The sequence below is a fragment of the Babylonia areolata genome, chromosome 9 (genome assembly GCF_041734735.1).
Source record: "Babylonia areolata isolate BAREFJ2019XMU chromosome 9, ASM4173473v1, whole genome shotgun sequence".
In the NCBI taxonomy this organism is placed as follows: Eukaryota; Metazoa; Mollusca; class Gastropoda; order Neogastropoda; family Buccinidae; genus Babylonia; species Babylonia areolata.
The window spans coordinates 15,137,868-15,158,502 of NC_134884.1; the positions used below are offsets into that span (position 1 = coordinate 15,137,868).

Sequence of the window (20,635 nt, forward strand, 5' to 3'; positions counted from 1 at the left end):
TGTAGTGAGCCTGCAGGTAAAAGAAAAAAAAAAAAGTCACCTGCACACACTCTCTGATTCTGACCCTTTTCCTTCCCTTCTCCACCCCTCCTCGACCCCCCCCCCACCCCCAACCAACCCCTTCTTTCTCCACCTTCTTCCCCTCCCTTCTCCCTCCCCTCCCCTCTCCCTCTTTCTCTTCCACCTTCCCCAGTTTTCTTCCTCGCCCACCCCACACCCCCTAGACAACAACAACGACAGCAAAACAAAAGGATCAACACCTGGCCTGTTCAGCAGTGAAGCTCGGCTAAGCGAGGAGTTGTCTGGCAAGTCTAGGCTAGGCTAGGCTAGGATGCCACACCCCAGCACCCCCCCTCCCTCCCCTCCCTGCCCCTCCACCCCCCCCCCCCCCCCGCTCAAAAAAGAAAGTTAAAAAAAGGAAAGACAAGCACCCAACCCTCTTCTGCAGTGGTGCTAAGACGTCAAAAGCAAACAAATAGAAAAAAGCAACAACAAAATCCAGCAAAAACTTAAAGGACAAGCATCCAACCATCTTCAGCAGTGGCGCTAGGCTAGGACTAGGGTTAGGGCTAGGACAAGGACTTGGGCTAGGGCTAGGGCTAGGACAAGGACTAGGCTAGGAGGAGGAGGAGGAGGAGGAGGAGGAGGCGGCGGCAGCAGCGGCAGCGGCAGCGGTGTGTCTCTTGCGCTGGAAGGACCCCGAGAACTCAAAGACGTGCAGCCACATGGTGGTGTAGCACATGAAGTAGACGAAGAGGAGGGCGAGGAAGACGGCGATGATGGTGCGATGACGACACAGGCGTGCCGAGTACAGCTTGCCCGAGGAGCGGGACAGGGAGAGGAGGAGGAGGAAGGCGATGAGGAGGAGGAGGAGGAGGAGGGCCACGTTGCCTCCCATCTGGAAACACCCAGACAGAGGACAGAGGACGGATTGAAATGTTCGTCACTTAAAAAAAAAAAAAAGAAAAAAAAAGAAAAAAAAGAAAAGAAAAGTAAAAGTGTTTCTTGTGTGTACGTGTGTGTGTGTGTGTGTGTGTGTGTGTGTGTGTGTGTGTGTGTGCCCACACATTCTCTCTCTCTCCATCTCTCACCCACCCACTCTCTCTTTCCTCTTCCTCCTCCTCTCTCTCTCTCTCACTCCCTCTCTCTCACCTCACCAAACCTCACACCCCCCCTCCCCCCCACACACCCCTCAACCACCATAACACACTTTCTCTCCCTCCCTCCCACTCTCTTTCCACCTCCTCCTCTCTCTCTTTCCCAGCCCCCTACCCCCACCCTTCCCCACTTTCCACCACCACCACCACCCCTTCGCACACCACCACCACCACCATCCACACACCACCCACCCAACCACCACCCACACTCACCGAGGAGCAGTCAGCAGTGGCGCCCCCTTCCGTCCTGACCCGGAACTTGATGTCGGAGTGGGTCTCCACAGGGCGGCTCTCAGGGTCCGACCCCCCCCTCCCCCTTCCGCATCCGGACCCCCGGCACCTGGGCGGTGGCGCCCGCAGTCGGCCCCGCGCGACCCCAGGCCGCAGGCAGTAGTCTGGCCCGCTGATCTGACCCACGCTCAGTCCCCGCCTGCACAGCACAGCACGGCACAGCACGTGCCACTCGTGTTTTTTATTTTTGTTTTATGTTGTTTCTTTGTGTGTTTTTTTGGTTTTTTTTTAAACTGGATCAATTCAAGTGGCAGAAAGGTAATGATTATAACAGAAGGGCGGGGAATAGAGGGGTGGGGGAGCCGGTGAGACATTAGAGACGAAATGCACTGCACAGCACTGCACAACACAGCACAGTACAGCACAGCACAGCACGTGACACTCTGTGTGTGTGTGTGTTTTGCGAAAGTGGGTCAAATCAAGTGACAGAAGGTGATAATTATAGCAGGAAGGCGGGCGTGAGAGCCGGCCGGTGAGACACTGGAGACGAATTGCACAGCAAAACACTTGTAAACTGGGTCAAGTCAAGTGACACGAGGCGATAATTATAGCAGAATGAGGTGTGGGAGAGCTGGTTAGACATTTGAGACTGCACAGCACAGCACAGCACGTGACACTCTCTGTGTGTTTTGCGAAAAACTGGGTCAAATCAAGTGACAGAAGGTAATCATCATTTCAGAGAAGGATATGTGAGAGCCGGTGATACATTAAGAGATGAAAATGCACAGCACAACACGGCATAGCACGTGACACGCGTGTGTGTTTTGCCAAACTGGGTCAAGTCAAGAGACAGACTAGGTTATCATCAAAGCAGAGAGGGACGTGAGAGCTGGTGAGACACTTGAAAGGAAAACAAGGAGAGATCACAGCGGAGACGGGGTGAGATGACAGATGTGGGAAAAAAACAGGAAGTGACGGTAGGTGTGAATACCAAGAGATGAGATGACGAGGAGTAACTGTCAGTGAAATAAACGTGTATGGGGGTGGGGGTTTGGGGGGGGGTGGGGGTGGAGGGTGGGGTGTAACGTTAACATGATCAGATAACAGGAATGAGAGTCCGTGAAATAGCAGAGGGCAGTTTGACATGGTGAGATAACAGGAATGACAGTAAGATTGTTAACAGGGGGCAGTTAACACGGCGAGATAACAGGAATGACAGTAAGATCGTTACCAGGGGGCAGTTAACACGGCGAGATAACAGGAATGACAGTAAGATCGTTAACAGGGGGCAGTTAACACAGCGAGATAACAGGAATGACAGTAAGATTGTTAACAGGGGGCAGTTAACACAGGCGAGATAACAGGAATGACAGTAAGATTGTTAACAGGGGGCAGTTAACACGGCGAGATAACAGGAATGACAGTAAGATTGTTAACAGGGGGCATTTAACGTAGCGAGATAATAGGAATGACAGTAAGATTGTTAACGGGGGGGTAGATAACATGGCGAGATAACAGGAATGACAGTAAGATTGTTAACAGGGGGCGGTTAACACGGCGAGATAACAGGAATGACAGATTGTTAACAGGGGGCAGTTAACATGGCGAGATAACAGGAATGACAGTAAGATCGTTAACAGGGGGCAGTTAACATAACGAGATAACAGGGATGACAGTAAGATTGTTAACAGGGGGCAGTCAACACGGCGAGATAACAGGGATGACAGTAAGATTGTTAACAGGGGGCAGTCAACACGGCGAGATAACAGGGATGACAGTAAGACTGTTAACAGGGGGCAGTTAACACGGCGAGATAACAGGAATGACAGTAAGATTGTTAACATGGGGCAGTTAACACGGCGAGATAATAGGGATGACAGTAAGATTGTTAAAAGGGGGCAGTTAACACGTCGAGATAACAGGAATGACAGTAAGATTGTTAACAGGGGGCAGTTAACATAGCGAGATAACAGGAATGACAGTAAGATTGTTTACAGGGGGCAGTTAACACGTCGAGATAACAGGGATGACAGTAAGATTGTTAACAGGGGGCAGTTAACACGGCGAGATAACAGGAATAACAGTAAGATTGTTAACAGGGGGCAGTTAACACGGCGAGATAACAGGGATGACAGTAAGATTGTTAACAGGGGGCAGTTAACACGTCGAGATAACAGGGATGACAGTAAGATTGTTAACAGGGGGCAGTTAACATAGCGAGATAACAGGAATGACAGTAAGATTGTTTACAGGGGGCAGTTAACACGTCGAGATAATAGGGATGACAGTAAGATTGTTAACAGGGGGCAGTTAACACGTCGAGATAACAGGAATGACAGTAAGACTGTTAACAGGGGGCAATTAATACGGCGAGATAAAAGGAATGACAGTAAGACTTAACAGGGGGCAGTTAACACGGCGAGATAACAGGAATGACAGAAGATTGTTAACAGGGGGCAGTTAATATGGCGAGATAACAGGAATAACAGTAAGATTGTTAACAGGGGGAAGTTAACATTACGAGATAACAGGAATGACAGTAAGATTGTTAACAGGGGGCAGTTAACACGGCGAGATAACAGGAATGACAGTAAGATTGTTAACAGGGGGCAGTTAACACAGCGAGATAACAGGAATGACAGTAAGATTGTTAACAGGGGGCAGTTAACATGGCGAGATAACAGGAATGACAGTAAGACTGTTAACAGGGGGCAGTTAACACAGCAAGATAACAGGAATGACAGTAAGATTGTTAACAGGGGGCAACTAACATGGCGAGATTACAGGAGTGACAGTAAGATCGTTAACAGGGGGCAGTTAACATGGCGAGATAACAGGAATGACAGTAAGATTGTTAACAGGGGGCAGTTAACACGGCGAGATAACAAGAGTGACAGCAAGATCGTTAACAGGGGGCATTTAACATAGCGAGATGACAGGAATGACAGTAAGACTGTTAACAGGGGGCAATTAAAACGGCGAGATAACAGGAATGACAGTTGGGACAACAGGACAGGGACAGCAGATGAGAAAACTGACGTGACATGTCAGACAACAACAGGAGCACTGGCAGGCGATATCACGGAAGCGAGACAACAAGAACGACAGAGAAGCTGAAACAAGAAGACACTGAATGTGAACTCAGCGGCATTTGCAGGGCCTCTTCTGGGTGTGTGGCGTTCGGGCGACTTAACATCGACAGTTCCCTGTGGACTGCCGGCCCTGGAACATGTGGCAGACGAACCCAGGGTGTGGCCGTGTAAGGGGGGGTGTAACGTCCCAGATCAACCCCTGTATCTCCCCGATAGGACAGATAGGCAGACGGATTGATTGATATGGATACTTATATAGCGCCTATCCTCGGTCGGAGACCAAGCTCTAAGCGCTTTACAAACACGGGGTCATTTACACAACAGGCTGCCTACCTGGGTAGAGCCGACTGACGGCTGCCATTGGGCGCTCATCATTCGTTTCCTGTGTCATTCAATCTGATTTCAGACACGCACACATACACACTCAAACATGTAACATATAACATTTTACGTGTATGACCGTTTTGTCTATTTACCCCGCCCTGTAGGCAGCCATACTCCGTTTTTGGGGGTGTGCATGCTGGGTATGTTCTTGTTTCCATAACCCACCGAACGCTGACATGGATTACAGGATCTTTAACTTGCGTATTTGATCTTCTGCGTGCGTATACACACGAAGGGGGTTCAGGCACTGGCAGGTCTGCAACATATGTTGACCTGGGAGATCGGAAAAATCTCCACCCTTTACCCACCAGGCGCCGTCACCGTGATTCGAACCCGAGACCCTCAGATCGAAAGTCCAACGCTTTAACCATTCGGCTATTGCGCCCGTCGGATAAAGAGGCAGACAGAGAGACAGACAGACAGACAGACAGACACACAAGGGGACAAAGGAGGACAGACCTCAGCATGCGACATCTGTGCTCAGACAGCCGTGGGCCCGCGCTGTCCACGTTCTTCGTCTCCTTGCTGCTCCATAAGCGCTCAGCCACCGCCGAGGTCCTGGGCCTGGAAAAAAAAATAATAGCTACGATTCCTTGTCGTCGTCATCATCGTTATCGTCATCATCATCATCTTCATCATCGTCGTCGTCGTCACCATCATCATCATCGTCGTCGTCGTCGTCGTCGTTGTAGTCGTCGTCAATGTCATCATCTCACACACACAGGCATGCACACACGCACATACGCACACACACAACACACACACGCACGCACACACAATCATGCACGCGCATGCAAAGAAAATGAAAATGAACATAAACAGAGATAAAACAACAACTACTAAAAAAAAAAAAAAAAAAAAAAAAAAAAAAGGGAAGTGGGGGTTGGAACCAGATCCCCAGCACTGACCAGGTGGTCTGCATCAGGTTCTCATTGTCGATGTACTCTGACCACAGACAGGCCTCGCCGCCTTTCACCTTCTTCTCCTCGATTCTGTAACCTGCGCAAACGTCAACCACAATCCACTTCAACTCAAGTCTCAATACCAGTACAGACTTGGAGTGAGCCTATGATTTAATTCTCGGGGATGTGAACATGCTGGATCAACACAACGCCTACACAAATACACACGTCAAATCACCCTACCCCCCAAAAAAAATAACGACAAAAACCCCAATAAAAACGATTTAAAACAAACAAAACAAAAAATACCAACGCCACAAAATAAACAAACACACGTACACACACACACACACACACACACACACACACACACACACACACACAAACACACACACACACACACACAAACACACACACACACAAACCGCAACATAAAATCAGAAAACATTGGGTACAATCTTTTGTCTTTGTGGTAACACAGCAACTAAACTAAAAAAAACCAAAAAACCGCCTCTGGCGTGGGTTATTCCGCAACATTCTTCAACACAGAATAAACGACAACAACAACGACGACAACAACAAATCTACAACACCCATCACCCAAAAGCAAACAAAGAAATAAATGACAACAACTATTGCCCAACAACCCCCCCCCCCCCCCCCCCCATCCACCCAAAAATAAACAAACAGCAACAATAATATCAACAGCCCCAAAGAGCGCCCCCATCCCAAAAAACAACAGCAACAACAACACTAACACCCAACCAAGCAACCAAACAACACACACTTACCATCACCACCACCCCCACACCTACCCCCACCCCCCACCATCACCACCCGACACTCCGACCCCCCCCCCCCCCCCCCCCCCTAAAAAAACAAAACAAAAAAACAACCACCAATGCAGACCTACCCCAAAAAGGACCGAACTCATTCTCCCATTCTCCCCACCGCACACCTGCACGCTGCACGCTGCATACACTGACCATAGGTGGTGTCAACGGGATCGCACTGGTAGACGCGTTACACACACACCCTACCCACCCCCCACCCAACCACCCACACACCTACCCCACCTCAAAAAAACAAAACACCAACAACCCCAAAGCAGGCCCCCCAAAAGGACCGAACTAATTCTCTCTTCCGTTCTCCCCTTCTTCCCACCACCACACCTGCACCGCTGCAGGCACTGACCATAGCTGGTGTCGACGGGGTCGCACTGGTAGTACTTGGGCCACTTGACGCCGTACTCCACGTGGTCCAGGTACCAGCAGGTGGAGTACAGCACGTCATAGCCCAGCCCCGTGGCCCTGCTGACGTCAGCCATGTCTCCCATCCACACCTGGATCAGTGTGTCGTTGGGCAGCTGCAAAGGGGACACAGGTGCAATACTTCTCCTCCTCCTCCTCCTCCTTCTTCTTCGTTCGTGGGCTGCAACCCCCACGTTCACTCTTATGTATACGAGTGGGCTTTTACGTGTATGACCGTGTTTTTTTGTTTTTTTTACCCCGTCATGTAGAGGCAACCATACTCCGTTTTCGAGGGGGTGCATGCTGGGTATGTTCTTGTTTCCATAACCCACCCCACCGAAAGCTGACATGGATTACAGGATCTTTGACGTGTGTATTTGATTTTCTGCTTGCGAATACACACGAAAGGGGTTCAGGTACTAGCAGGTCTGCACAATATGTTGACCTGGGAGATCGGACAAATCTCCACCCTTAACCCACTAGGCGCCGTTACCGAGATTCGAATCCCGGACCCTCAGATTGAAAGTCCAACGCTTTTAACCACTCGGCTACTGCGCCCGTCAGGACACAGTACAATACGATGCGATGCAATACGATTCGATGCAATACAGTACAGTACAGTATGTATGATAGTCGTGTTCAACTATAACCATCAGAACACAGGAGGTAACTGCTGTCCCAACTATCTGGGCTAGAATCTGAATATTGTGGAGAGTGTCTTAACCAAGTTACATCTCCACTCTCACGGCCAAGAGGGTTTTTAGGGCAGTCGGCGTTGGGATGGCTCCCAAAGGCCAACTAACCCCCGAGGCTGCAGCACTAAGAGCCAGTGCAATTTTGCCTTCTGGTTTGAGAGTCACAGTCCTGAACAGAAGACTAAGATGTAAATGATTTCCCATTGCAATGGAGAAACCATTGATCATACAGCTCTCACTTTATGCTGTTGGCCCAACTGTAAACTTACGTCAATCTGAAATTTTAGCTCATACATACTGGCAAACAGTACAGTACACTACAGTTCAGTATACTACATTACATTACAGTACAGTACGATACAATGTCATACGATAAGACACGACACGACATGACACGACACGACACGATACAATACAATACAATACAAGGCAGACACACAGTGACAGTGACACAGAGATAAAGGCAGACAGTGGATAATCAGAGAAAGAGAGACAGACAGACAGACAGACAAACAGATTGACAGATAGACAAACAGCATTACAGGGACTGCAAGTCAGAGAGTACACACAGACACACACACACAGACGCACACAAACACACACACACACAAACACACACAGACACACAGGCACACACACAGAGATAAGAGAGGATCTCTAGAAAAATACAAAACAATATCCTAAAACCAAGTGATTTATTCACCTGCGACGACTGTCAAAAAACACTCGCCAACTATGTATTTCAGTGCATGCGTATTAGATGACCGTTTATTTCTTTGTTCTCTTTGTTCTTTGTTGTGTCTATTAATCCTTCGGGATTTTATGACAATAAGTGAAGTGAAGTGAAGTGAAGTGAAGTCAAGTCACACACACACACACACACACACACACACACACACACACACACACACACACACACACACACACACACACACACACACACACACACACACAACCAATCGCCAGACAATAAGCTGCCACAGCACATTCCAGCGCAAATCGTTAAGTCACGAAATCGTATCGCACGTAATGACTGGACTGTACCACAGCAGGCGTAACCGACCGACACTGACTGCCAAGTAAAATGCCAAGCACTAAACAGCGATCGACCAATGTGTTCATAGGATGGCGTTCTATTCAGGGTTCACAGTTAAGAAGCCTATAGTACAGTTTTCATCCTGCAACCTTGGTGAAATTTGATGCTGAATTTTCGGCAAAGAGTGATGTATACAGCCATTGTAATGAGTACCCCTCATAACCAGAAGTGCTTTCTTGCGTGTACACTTTCAGTTTTTTGTTTGTTTGTTTTTTTGTTCATATTTTAAAAAAAAACAACCCACAGCTGTCGTTCATAAACCGCTGCTGAATAATTGAAAATGTTTGGCTGAAAAATGACATTTTCTTCCAAACGCATTTTTTTTTTCCAAGCCGTTCATGTTTCATGCGTGACTGAAACAGGTGTCAGTGTTTTCAACGAGAGGTTGACCAGTGGTAGACCATGATTATTACAACTTGCATAAATCAACATCATCTCTTGATTTTGAAAAAAAAAAAAAAAAAAAAAGATTCTGAAAACATACAGGATTTTCTGAAGTGGTCCCTAACCCTTTTGTGAAGTCTGTATACGAAGGGAGCTACTGGCGTTAAATTTCCCAGCGTAGCCCCCTCCCTTTGCCCCTTGTCCCCCCCCCCCCGCCCCTCAGCCCCACTCCCACCCCACCCCCCCATCCCCCACACCTCCCTCCCCTCCCCGCAGGCCTCCATTAAACGTGGAAACTAAAACCTGATTCACGAGGTATAAACCTGTCGGTCCGCTCTGCCTTGCCACTGTCAGCCAGAAATTTAACTCCATCGAACAACGCGAACTTCAATTCACCAAACCAAGACTCGAGCCCAGAACAGCTTGACCTGTAGGGCGTTTTGCCCTGAATAGGTCGTTAAACTCCTTCTCCTCCTCCTCCTCCTTCTTCTCCTCCTTCTTCTCCTCCTTCTCCTCCTCCTCCTTCTTCTTCATCTTCTTCTTCTTCTTCGTCTTCTTCAGGGATAAAGCCTGAGATAAGAGAGAGAGAGAGAGAGAGAGAGAGAGAGAGAGAGAGAGAGAGAGAGACAGACAGACAGACAGACAGAGACAGAGAGAGACAGAGAGACATGAACAGAGACAGCGAGATACAGAGAACGAGCGAGAAAAAAAAATAATAAGAGAGAGAGACAGACAGACAGACAGAGAGAGACAGAGAGAGACAGAGACAGACAGAGACTGAGACAGGGATACAGAAAGAAACAGAAAGACAGGAACAGAGACAGAGAGATACAGGAAACGAGCGAGAAAAAATAACGAGAGAGAGAGAGAGAGAGAGAGAGAGAGAGAGAGAGAGAGAAACAGGGATATAGACAGGATGAGGGAAACAGACAGACAGACAGACAGACAGAGGCACAAGCCACAACCCCCCACCCTCCCCCACGTACAACCCCCCGCCCCCTGTGTACCTTGAGGTCGTTGTTCATGACTTCCTGCCACATGATGAACTTGACGCCCTCCCGCTTCTGGCCCAGCTCCTTGATGTCCTTCATCAGTCTGAACACAGCAGTGCATCCACCCATCAACCAACCCATCAATCCATCCACTGATCAACTAATCCATCCACTGATCAACCAGCCCATCAATCCATCCACCCATCAACCAACCCATCTATCCATCCACTGATCAACCAACCCATCAATCCATCCACTGATCAACCAACCCATCAATCCATCCACTGATCAACTAATCCATCCACTGATCAACCAGCCCATCAATCCATCCACCCATCAACCAACCCATCTATCCATCCACTGATCAAGCAATCCATACACCCATCAATCCGTCCACTGATCAAGCAATCCATCCACCCATCAATCCATCCACCGATCAAACCAATTCATCAATCCATCCACTGATCAACCAGCCCATCAATCCATCCACCCATCAACCAACCCATCTATCCATATACTGACCAACCAACCCATCTATCCATCCACTGATCAACCAATCCATCAACTGATCAACCAGCCCATCAATCCATCCATCAGTCAACCAATCCATCCATCAGTCAATCAGTCAGCCGGTCAATCGGGATTATGTCCCCATCAAAACCAACCAACACATATTATCTTCAAATGGCGCAGATGATGGGGCAGCAGCAAAAAAAACAAAAACAACAACAAACAAAGATGATGGGGCAGCAAACAACAACAACAAACAAAAACGAAAAAACAAAAACAAAACCAAAAAAAAACAACAACAAAAAAACAAAACAAAACGAAAAACAAACAAACAAACCTCCCCACAAAAAAATAACAACAAACAGACAAGAACAGACAGAGACAAGAACAGATAAGACAATGAACATAGACAAGAACAGACAAGACAAGGAACAGACAGAGACAAGGTAAGACAAGACAAGGAACAGAGACAAGAAAAGACAAGGAACAGAGACAAGAACAGACAAGACAAGGAACAGAGACAAGAACAGACAAGACAAGGAACAGACAGAGACAAGAACAGACAAGACAAGGAACAGACAGAGACAAGAATAGACAAGACAAGGAACAGAGACAAGAACAGACAAGACAAGGAACAGACAGAGACAAGAAAAGACAAGACAAGGAACAGACAGAGACAAGAACAGACAAGACAAGGAACAGAGACAAGAAAAGACAAGGAACAGAGACAAGAAAAGACAAGACAAGGAACAGAGACAAGAAAAGACAAGACAAGGAACAGACAGGGACAAGAATAAACAAGACAAGGAACAGACAGAGACAAGAACAGACACGACAAGGAACAGAGACAAGAAAAGACAAGACAAGGAACAGACAGGGACAAGAATAAACAAGACAAGGAACAGACAGAGACAAGAACAGACAAGGAACAGACAGAGACAAGAACAGACAAGACAAGGAACAGACAGAGACAAGAACAGACAAGACAAGGAACAGACAGAGACAAGAATAAACAAGACAAGGAACAGACAGAGACAAGAAAAGACAAGACAAGGAACAGACAGAGACAAGAACAGACAAGACAAGGAACAGACAGAGACAAGAACAGACAAGACAAGGAACAGACAGGGACAAGAACAGACAAGACAAGGAACAGACAGAGACAAGAACAGACAAGACAAGGAACAGAGACAAGAACAGACAAGACAAGGAACAGACAGAGACAAGAATAAACAAGACAAGGAACAGACAGAGACAAGAAAAGACAAGACAAGGAACAGAGACAAGAAAAGACAAGGAACAGAGACAAGAACAGACAAGACAAGGAACAGACAGAGACAAGAACAGACATGACAAGGAACAGACAAGACAAGGAACAGACAGGGACAAGAATAAACAAGACAAGGAACAGACAGGGACAAGAATAAACAAGACAAGGAACAGACAGAGACAAGAAAAGACAAGACAAGGAACAGAGACAAGAAAAGACAAGACAAGGAACAGACAGAGACAAGAACAGACAAGACAAGGAACAGAGACAAGAAAAGACAAGACAAGGAACAGACAGAGACAAGAAAAGACAAGACAAGGAACAGACAGAGACAAGAACAGACAAGACAAGGAACAGAGACAAGAAAAGACAAGACAAGGAACAGAGACAAGAACAGACAAGACAAGGAACAGACAGAGACAAGAATAAACAAGACAAGGAACAGAGACAACCAGAGAAAGACCACACAGATGGAGCGAGTCACGCAGGGTGGAGGAGGGGGTGGTGGACCGGGTGGGGGGGGGTGGAGGACAGGGTGTGGGTGTGTGTGTGTGGAAGGGGGAGGGGGCAGGCGGGGTTGGGGGTTCGGGGGTGGGGGTGGGGTGGGTGGGGGGTCTGCCTGTTGTCCTGACCTGTTGACGTAGTACTCATAGACAAGGCGGATGGACGGCAAGGGGTCCCCATAGTAGCTGTGGTGGTCGCTGCCCCCTGGAGAACTCATCTCCTCCTTGCTCAGCTGCTTTCCGAACTTCACCACCTCGGGGTTCGATTGCCTGTGGAGAGACAGAGAGGGAGAGGGATATATATATATATATATACACACACATATAGACAGAGAGACAGAGAGAAAGAGACAGAGAGAGAGACAGAGGGAGAGGGATACATATATATATATATATATATATATAGAGAGAGAGAGAGAGAGAGAGAGAGAGAGAGAGAGAGAGAGAGAGAGAGTGAGAGACAGACAGACAGACAGACAGACAGACAGAGACAGAGAGGCAGAGAGAGACAGAGAGACAGAGACAGAGAGACAGAGATAGAGAGACAGAGACTGAGAGACAGAGAGGGAGAGGGATATATATATATATATATATATATATAGAGAGAGAGAGAGAGAGAGAGAGAGAGAGAGAGACAGAGACAGAGACAGAGACAGGGACACAGAGAGAGAGACAGAGACACAGAGAGAGAGAGAGAAAGAGACGGATACGGACATTGTTTTATTGCTGTGGACAATACTATCCTTTGGCAAGGGGGACAATGTATGAAAGAGAGAGAGAGAGAGAGAGAGAGAGAGAGAGAGAGAGAGAGAGAGAGACGGGCACGCACACGGACATTGCTTTATTGCTATTGACAATGCTATCCTTTTGGCAAGGAGACAATCTATGAACGGCGGTATAGTGTTAAAAAGAACAAAAAGAAAAAAAAAATCAAACAAAAAAACAACAACAACATAAGACTGAACTATGACTGTCAACACCGACAATCGCATTCATACATCTTTAAAGGGTCGCCTGGTTGTTGACGGTACAGCTGTAATGTTGCCTTCAGAATCATATTTACCAGGCACACACACACGTGCGCTCATATTTTATTGAGTTCACGTTCACACGCGCAGCCCCCCCCCCCCCTCTATTAGTTATTCACGGGCTTATCAGTGCCTATGCAAAGCTTCAATACAAAACGTGTAACACACCTCCACCATCCAACTTTCCATAAAATCAGTCACAAAAGTTGTGAAATTGACGCCAGAGGGTAACCGTAATTTTTTTTCCCCCCAATAACAAAAAGCCGTCCGAACTTGAGAGAGAGAGAGAGATAGAAAGAGAGAGAGAGAGAGAGAGAGAGAGAGAGAGAGAGAGAAAGAGGGAGTGAGAGAGAGAGGGAGACAGACAGACAGATAGACAGACAGAGCGTGTATGTGTATGTGTGCAAGGGTGGGGTGGTGGGGGAAACGAGAAGAGACCAACGAGTCTGTATAGAGGGTCTTGTTGTTGTTAGGTTGATTATAATAGATTGTCGGGGACAATCCCCGACAGCCGCCACCATTCCCTGTCCACACTGCGTCAGAACCTTCCGGGCGCGGATTGGCCTGACCAGTCATCTGCGCACCCACAGAGCCCAACCCGACCACCCCCAGGATGACTAGATGGTACTCATCGATCCCGACGGACGAACCACATAATAGATTATTTATGACAGAGAGAGAGAGAGAGAGAGAGAGAGAGAGAGAGAGAGAAAAGAGAGGAAGAGAGGAAGAGAGAGAGAGAGAGAGAGAGAGAGAGAGGATGGGGGGGGGGAGAGGAGAGCGATAGACAACGGAGCAAAAACAACACATCCATCACACACACACACACACACACACAAATAAAATAAAATAAAATAAAATAAAAATAAAACAATAAAACCACCAAAAGTGAAGGCCGACTGACCAGCATCCCAGGGGGACCTCGTCCCCTCCCAGGTGCAGGTAGTCGTCCTTGAAGACGTGCAGGATCTCCTGGAACAGGGCCCTCAGGAAGCGGTAGGTGGCGTTGTGCACGGGGTGGATGGGGCCCAGGTACCCCTTCACGGGCGACGACCCCGAGTAGCACTGAGTCAGCAGCTCCGGGCGACTAAGGCCCCACGAGTACGTGTGACCTGTCGTCAGTCACCCGAATCATTCAACTGATAAATTAATGAATAAATAAAATCATGTAAAAAAAAAAAAAAAGAAAAAAAAAGTGAAATTAGCCAGCAAGTGTTTCAGGAGACACACCACTCAAACGCGCGAGTTTTCAGCCTTCCAGAGTAAGTCCGTCATTTCCCTTCTTTTGAAGACGTCATCAGTGACGTCACCGAGGCAGTTAACTATATGTAGCCGTGCGCTCAGCTGGCTACAATGACCCGCTTCACAGCACATGCCGCAGCGTATCACAGTTTTACAACAATAACTGAGTCTAACCATAAGTGATGGCCTAGAGGTAACGCGTCCGCCTAGGAAGCGAGAGAATCTGAGCGCGCTAGTTCGAACCACGGCTCAGCCGCCGATATTTCCTCCCCCTTCACTAGACATTGAGTAGTGGTCTAGACGCTAGTCATTCGGATGAGACGATAAACCGAGGTTCCATGTGCAGCATGCACTTAGCGCACGTAAAAGAACCCACAGCAACAAAGGGGTTGTTCCTGGCAAAATTCTGTAGAAAAATCCACTTCGATAGGAAAAACAAATTAAACTGCACACAGGAAAAAAATACCAAAAAATGGGTGGCGCTGTAGTTTAGCGACGCGCTTTCCCTGGGGGAAGAGCAGCCCGAATTTCACACAGAGAAATCTGTTGTGATAAGAAGAAATACAAATACAAATACAAAACCATAAACCTGTTGTTGCAATTCGTGTGGCGCGACGCCATTTAAATTTTGAGTGAAAGCTCCTGCTGGTCGCTCAGCCTTCACGTAGCGTTGCTGTTGAAGACACGCTCTGTGTCGCGTACAGTCAGCAGCCTAAAATTCTGCTACACTGTCTTCTTCTTATTCTTTACTTCCTCTTTAAAAAAAAAAATCTCTCCTGATAATGTAATAAAACAATAGAAAACCCTTGTGTCTGGCCCCTGTTCGTCCTGCAGGAGCCAGTTGCATTGCTCGGACGGAAGAGCCTAGTATGGTCGTAACCCGCTACTAACTGTGTGTAGTATGGAACTGACCAATGGCGTAGTTCAGTCAACGTAGGTATTTAGTCACGTGTAACTGTCAAAAAAAAGTTAGAACCAAGCAATGCAACTGGCACCTGGCTTGTGCGAGGAAGTTTCTATCCCCACTCTTTCTATCCTGAAAATTAGTAAATTCTTTTAAATCCCCTTTCTATACCCCCCCCCCCCCCCCCCCGGAACACTCGGTCACGGTCGTTCACAGCTGGCGTTGCCGACAGGATTGATCCAAGAAAATATTGTTTTAGCGTTTTAATTCTTTAATCACTCCTCCAAATTGAAAACAGTACCCCCCTGTCTCAGCCTATTACATATATTTATCGTTTAATTAGTTTATTTTTTGTATTAAATGTAATTTCTTCTTCTATCTTTTTTTAACAGTCTGTACTCATGGTTTCAAGAAGGCCCCGTGGCAGAATCGATTTAAGTCGCTGGACTTCTGATCCAGTGGTTAGAGTCTGATCCCCAGTTTGGACCTGGTGTTGTGTCCTTGAGAAAGGAACGTTACTCCGATTGTCCTCACTCAACCCAGGTGTGAATGGGGTCCAGGCCACAGCTCTAAACATTTCTGGATAGCTCACTGGCCAGGAAAGCTGAAGCCAACTGGACGACATATTGTTACTCGTATCCGGCCGTCAGTCCCTTGAGAAGTCGTTTGCTAACTGGTAGTAGTTTCTGAACTGTAAACGTGTATCTTCGATGAAATCGCGTTATGCTTGCCCCCACGACATGCGAAATGTTGTGTCTTGATTGAAATCTGCCAATGGTTTATTTACCAAAGTTATTACAGGAAAACAGTGCAGTGAGTCGTAGCGCAAACTTGCTGTGGAGTCACACACAGGAATGTCAGAATAACTAACGCCGCGAGCAAGTGAAAGCTTGCCGTGAAGCCAGCTGAGCGCTCGGCTGCATATATGAAGTCACCGCTTCGCGCTGTACTGACACGAGAAGCAAAATGGCTGATTGAACACTTCCGCTGGTTTCAGTTAGCAAAGGAGAGCAAAGAAGGTATGCGCTATCCACCTATTTTTAGATATGTGGGTCCAGACTTAGTCGAGGAAGGTTAAAACGGCGGAAGAAAAGAACTGGCCCCGCCTTCCTAGCCCAGCCCCTTGACACAGTGAATCTGATTTCACCGCCCCTATGGCTGAGAAAGGTATGGGACCTTTAACCTTTAACCTAACTCATGATTAATATGCATGTACATGTTAACGATGGAAATGTTTGATGGGATGTCTTCTTCTTCTTCCACTTCTCCTTCTCCTTCTTCTTTTTCTTCTTCTTCTTATTCTTCTCCTCCTTCTTCTAATTATTCTTATTCGGCTGCTGATCTCCTTCTCCTCCTCCTCCTTCTTCTTCTCCCCCTCCTCCCCTCCTTCTCCTTCTTCTTCTCCTTATTCGGCTGCTGCTTTCCTTCTTCTCCTTCCCCCTTGAAGAATCACTGCGGCGTCGCACAGAACTGTGCGACAACATATTCCTCCACGCCTGTCGGAGTCCACATTTGGTGAGAATCCGTGTGTGTCATGCGGAATGGTTTGTGGGTATCTGTTTTGAAAAATGAAGAGGTTTTATAAATAAATTAAAAAAAAGACAATGCCGACGATGCAAAACTCACCCGGAGAATCGAACTCTGGCAATATCCGTATCCCTCGCATTCTGGCGTAGTCGATGATTTCGGCAATGTCCGACAGAGAGTAGACGTATGTTGGGTGATAGGCTCCCTGGATAACACACACACACACACACACACACACACACACACACACACACACACACAGAGGGGGTGGAACTTGAGAAACTAAATCATTCAGAAGCATAATAAAATTTGAGGAGGAAGAAGAGAAGGAAGAAGAGGGGGGTGTGGAGGAGGAGGAGAGAGAGGAAGAGGATGAGGAGCAGTATGAGATAGAAGTGGATATGGAGGATATATATTCACACTGGCACTGAGCTCAAAGGAAAAAAAAAAGACTGTGTTTGAGATACGACGAATTCAATCCAGAAGTGGATTGAAGCCATAGGAGGAGAAGGTAAAAGAAGGAGAGCAGGAGAAGGAGAGTAAGGAGAGTGAGGAGAAGAGGAGGAGTAAGAGGAAGAAGAGGATATGAAGAAGAAATATTCACCTCAGCACTAAGTTCGCGGGAAAAAAAAAACAGCAACAAAAAACCTCCCAAATTGCATTAAAGAAATGAATCCATTTCAGAAGCGGAATAAAGACAAAGGAAGAGAAGGAAGGTGAGCAAGAAGAGAAGAGAAGAAGAAGAAGAAGAAGCAGGAGGAGGAGGAATAATCAGAGGGTGTATACTTACCTTGGCAAAAAGCGTAAAGGAGCACCTGGTTCTCAAAGTAAAAAGACTGCTATTGAGACACTGATCCGAGTCAGAAGCGGCATAAAAGCGGTGGAAGAAGAGGAGTAAGAGGAAGAGGATGACAAAGAGGAGGCGGAGGATGAGGAGTAAGAGGAACAGGAGGAGAGGAGGGAGGCAGAGGAGGAGTAAGAGAAAGAGGAAGACGAAGAGGAGGAGGAGGAGGAGAAGGAGGTAGAGGAGGAGGAGGAGGAGGAAGAGGAGGAGGAGGAGAGGAGGAAGAGAGGGAGACAGAGGAGGAGTAAGAGGAAGAGGAAGACGAAGAGGAGAAGGAAGAGGAAACGGAGGAAGAGGAGGAGTGAGAGGAAGAAGAGGATGCGTAGATATAATCATACTCACCTTTGCACTGAGCTCAAGTGAAAAAAACACAACTACTACACTGGAGATACGAATCCAATTCAGGAGTAAGATAAACGCGGAGGTGAAGGCAGAGGAGGAGGTTGAAGAGGAGGAGGAGGAGGAGGAGAATGAGAAAGAAGAAGTGGACGTGGAGGAAGCATACCTACCTTGGCACTGAGTTCAGGGAACACCTGGCTTTCATAGGGAAACGATTGGTCATCCACCAGATGCCAGTGCAGGACGTTCATCTTGTTCATCTCCATGGCGTCCTGTGCAACACACAGTCACAGCACACTGCGTCCATCATCACTTTCTTCATTTTTTTTCTTCTTCTTTATCTTCTTTTCTTTTCTACTTCTGTTCAAGGCACTTCGCTCCGATTATCTTCACTCAATTGATTGATTGATTGATGTGGATACTTATATAGCGCCTATCCTCGGTCAGAGACCCAAGCTCTAAGCGCTTTACAAACACGGGGACATTTGCACCACAGGCTGCCTACCTGGGTAGAGCCGACTGACGGCTGCCACTGGGCGCTCATCATTCGTTTCCTGTGTCATTCAATCAGATTTCAGACGCACACACATACACACTCAGACAGACATGTAACATTTTACGTGTATGACCGTTTTTTTTATAATTTATTTACCCCGCCATGTAGGCAGCCATACTCCGTTTTCGGGGGTGTGCATGCTGGGTATATTCTTGTTTCCATAACCCACCGAATGCTGACATGGATTACAGGATCTTTAACGTGCATATTTGATCTTCTGCGTGCACATACACACGAAGAGAGTTCAGGCACTAGGAGGTCTGCACATATGTTGACCTGGGAGATCGGAAAAATCTCCACCCTTTACCCACCAGGTGCACCGAGATTCGAACACCGGACCCTCATATTGAAAGTCCAGTGCTTTAACCATTCGGCTGTTGCACCCACTCAATCCAGGTGTGAATAGATACATGGCTTAATCAATAATATCAGTTACAGTTTTATAAAGTAAATGTGTCAATGCATATATCCGTGCGCATATGTTTAACTTTTTGAGTCATGTTTTTTTGTTTCTGTGTTGAGTATTTTGTCCATGTATTTTGCTGTTGTTGCTGTTGTACTTGTTGAAAATATTTCTCTTTATGAGGTAATAAATTTATTGTATTGTATTGTATTGTTGTGACTCTTTGCTAAAAAAAATATCTCTGTGAAATTCGAGCTGCTCTCCCCATGGATAGCGCGTCGCTACGGTGAGAGCGCCACATATCTTTTTTGTATTTTTTTTTTTCTGCTTGCAAGTATATATCCTTTCCTAACAAAGTGGATTTCTAATTTTTATTTTCTAATTTCCCCCCCATAGAATTGTACCAGGAACAACCCTTTTGCTGCCGTGGGTACTATAACGTGCGCTATAGGTGCATGCTGGCAACACGGGGCCGCGGTTTTGCTGCAATCTTAAATCTGAACTGAACCCAGCAGGAGTGGGTCACTCCAAGCCTGTCCAGCCCAGCGGGCAGCCAGCGGACTGACCATCATGTCGAAGAGGACCTCCTTGAAGACGAAGTGGCGGGAGCTGTCTATCAGGATCCCGCGGTGAGGGAAGCGGGGGTAGTCACTGATCACACTTTCCTTCACGTACAGCTGCACACACACGTCAACAGTCATCGTCATCATCATCATCATCATCGTCATCATCATCATCAGCAGCAGCAGCAGCAGCAGCAGCACTTGTAGCAGTGGCAATGCAGAAGCAGTAGTAGACGAAGAAGAAGAAGAAGAAGAAGAAGAAGAAGAAGAAGAAGAAGAAGGAGGAAGAAGAGGAGGAGGAGGAGGAAGAGAAGAAGAAGACGAAGAAGAAGAAGGAGGAGGAGGAGGAGAAGAAGAAGAAGAAGAAGAAGAAGAAGAACGACGAGGAGGAGAAGAAGAAGAAGAACGACGAGGAGGAACGACGAGGATGAGGAGAAGAAGAAGAAGAAGAAGAAGAAGAAGAAGAAGAAGAAGAAGAAGAAGAAGAAGAAGGAGGAGGAGGAGGAGGAGGAAGAGAAGAAGAAGAAGAAGAAGAAGAAGAAGAAGAAGAAGAAGAAGAAGAAGAAGAAGAAGAACGACGAGGAGGAGAAGAAGAAGAACGACGAGGAGGAGGAGAAGAAGAACGACGAGGAGGAGGAGGAGGAGAAGAAGATATATCAACAGCAGTGTGAGATGCATGAGATATCGGTTAAAGATTTTGAAAACGACATTGAAAGATTACCTAGGCAAGCCTGCTAGATGTTAAGAAATCTGGATGATAGAG

The 20,635-nt window shown here is 47.0% G+C and overlaps 1 protein-coding gene across 1 annotated transcript in view; it reads right to left on the bottom strand.

The window, feature by feature from the left end:
* Positions 1-212: 212 nt before the first annotated feature.
* LOC143285741 (uncharacterized) overlaps positions 213-20,635 on the bottom strand; it is a 93,688-nt gene continuing 73,265 nt past the window's right edge. Inside the window, exons 7-17 of the mRNA XM_076593153.1 lie at positions 19,876-19,986; positions 18,521-18,622; positions 17,267-17,372; positions 14,399-14,606; positions 12,596-12,736; positions 10,199-10,286; positions 6,961-7,132; positions 5,773-5,863; positions 5,324-5,428; positions 1,371-1,587; positions 213-898 (exon numbers count right to left, since the gene is read on the bottom strand). Of these exons, the coding sequence (XP_076449268.1) occupies positions 617-898; positions 1,371-1,587; positions 5,324-5,428; positions 5,773-5,863; positions 6,961-7,132; positions 10,199-10,286; positions 12,596-12,736; positions 14,399-14,606; positions 17,267-17,372; positions 18,521-18,622; positions 19,876-19,986 (1,623 nt within the window). The 3' untranslated portion in view covers positions 213-616. The remainder of the gene's footprint in view (positions 899-1,370; positions 1,588-5,323; positions 5,429-5,772; positions 5,864-6,960; positions 7,133-10,198; positions 10,287-12,595; positions 12,737-14,398; positions 14,607-17,266; positions 17,373-18,520; positions 18,623-19,875; positions 19,987-20,635) is intronic.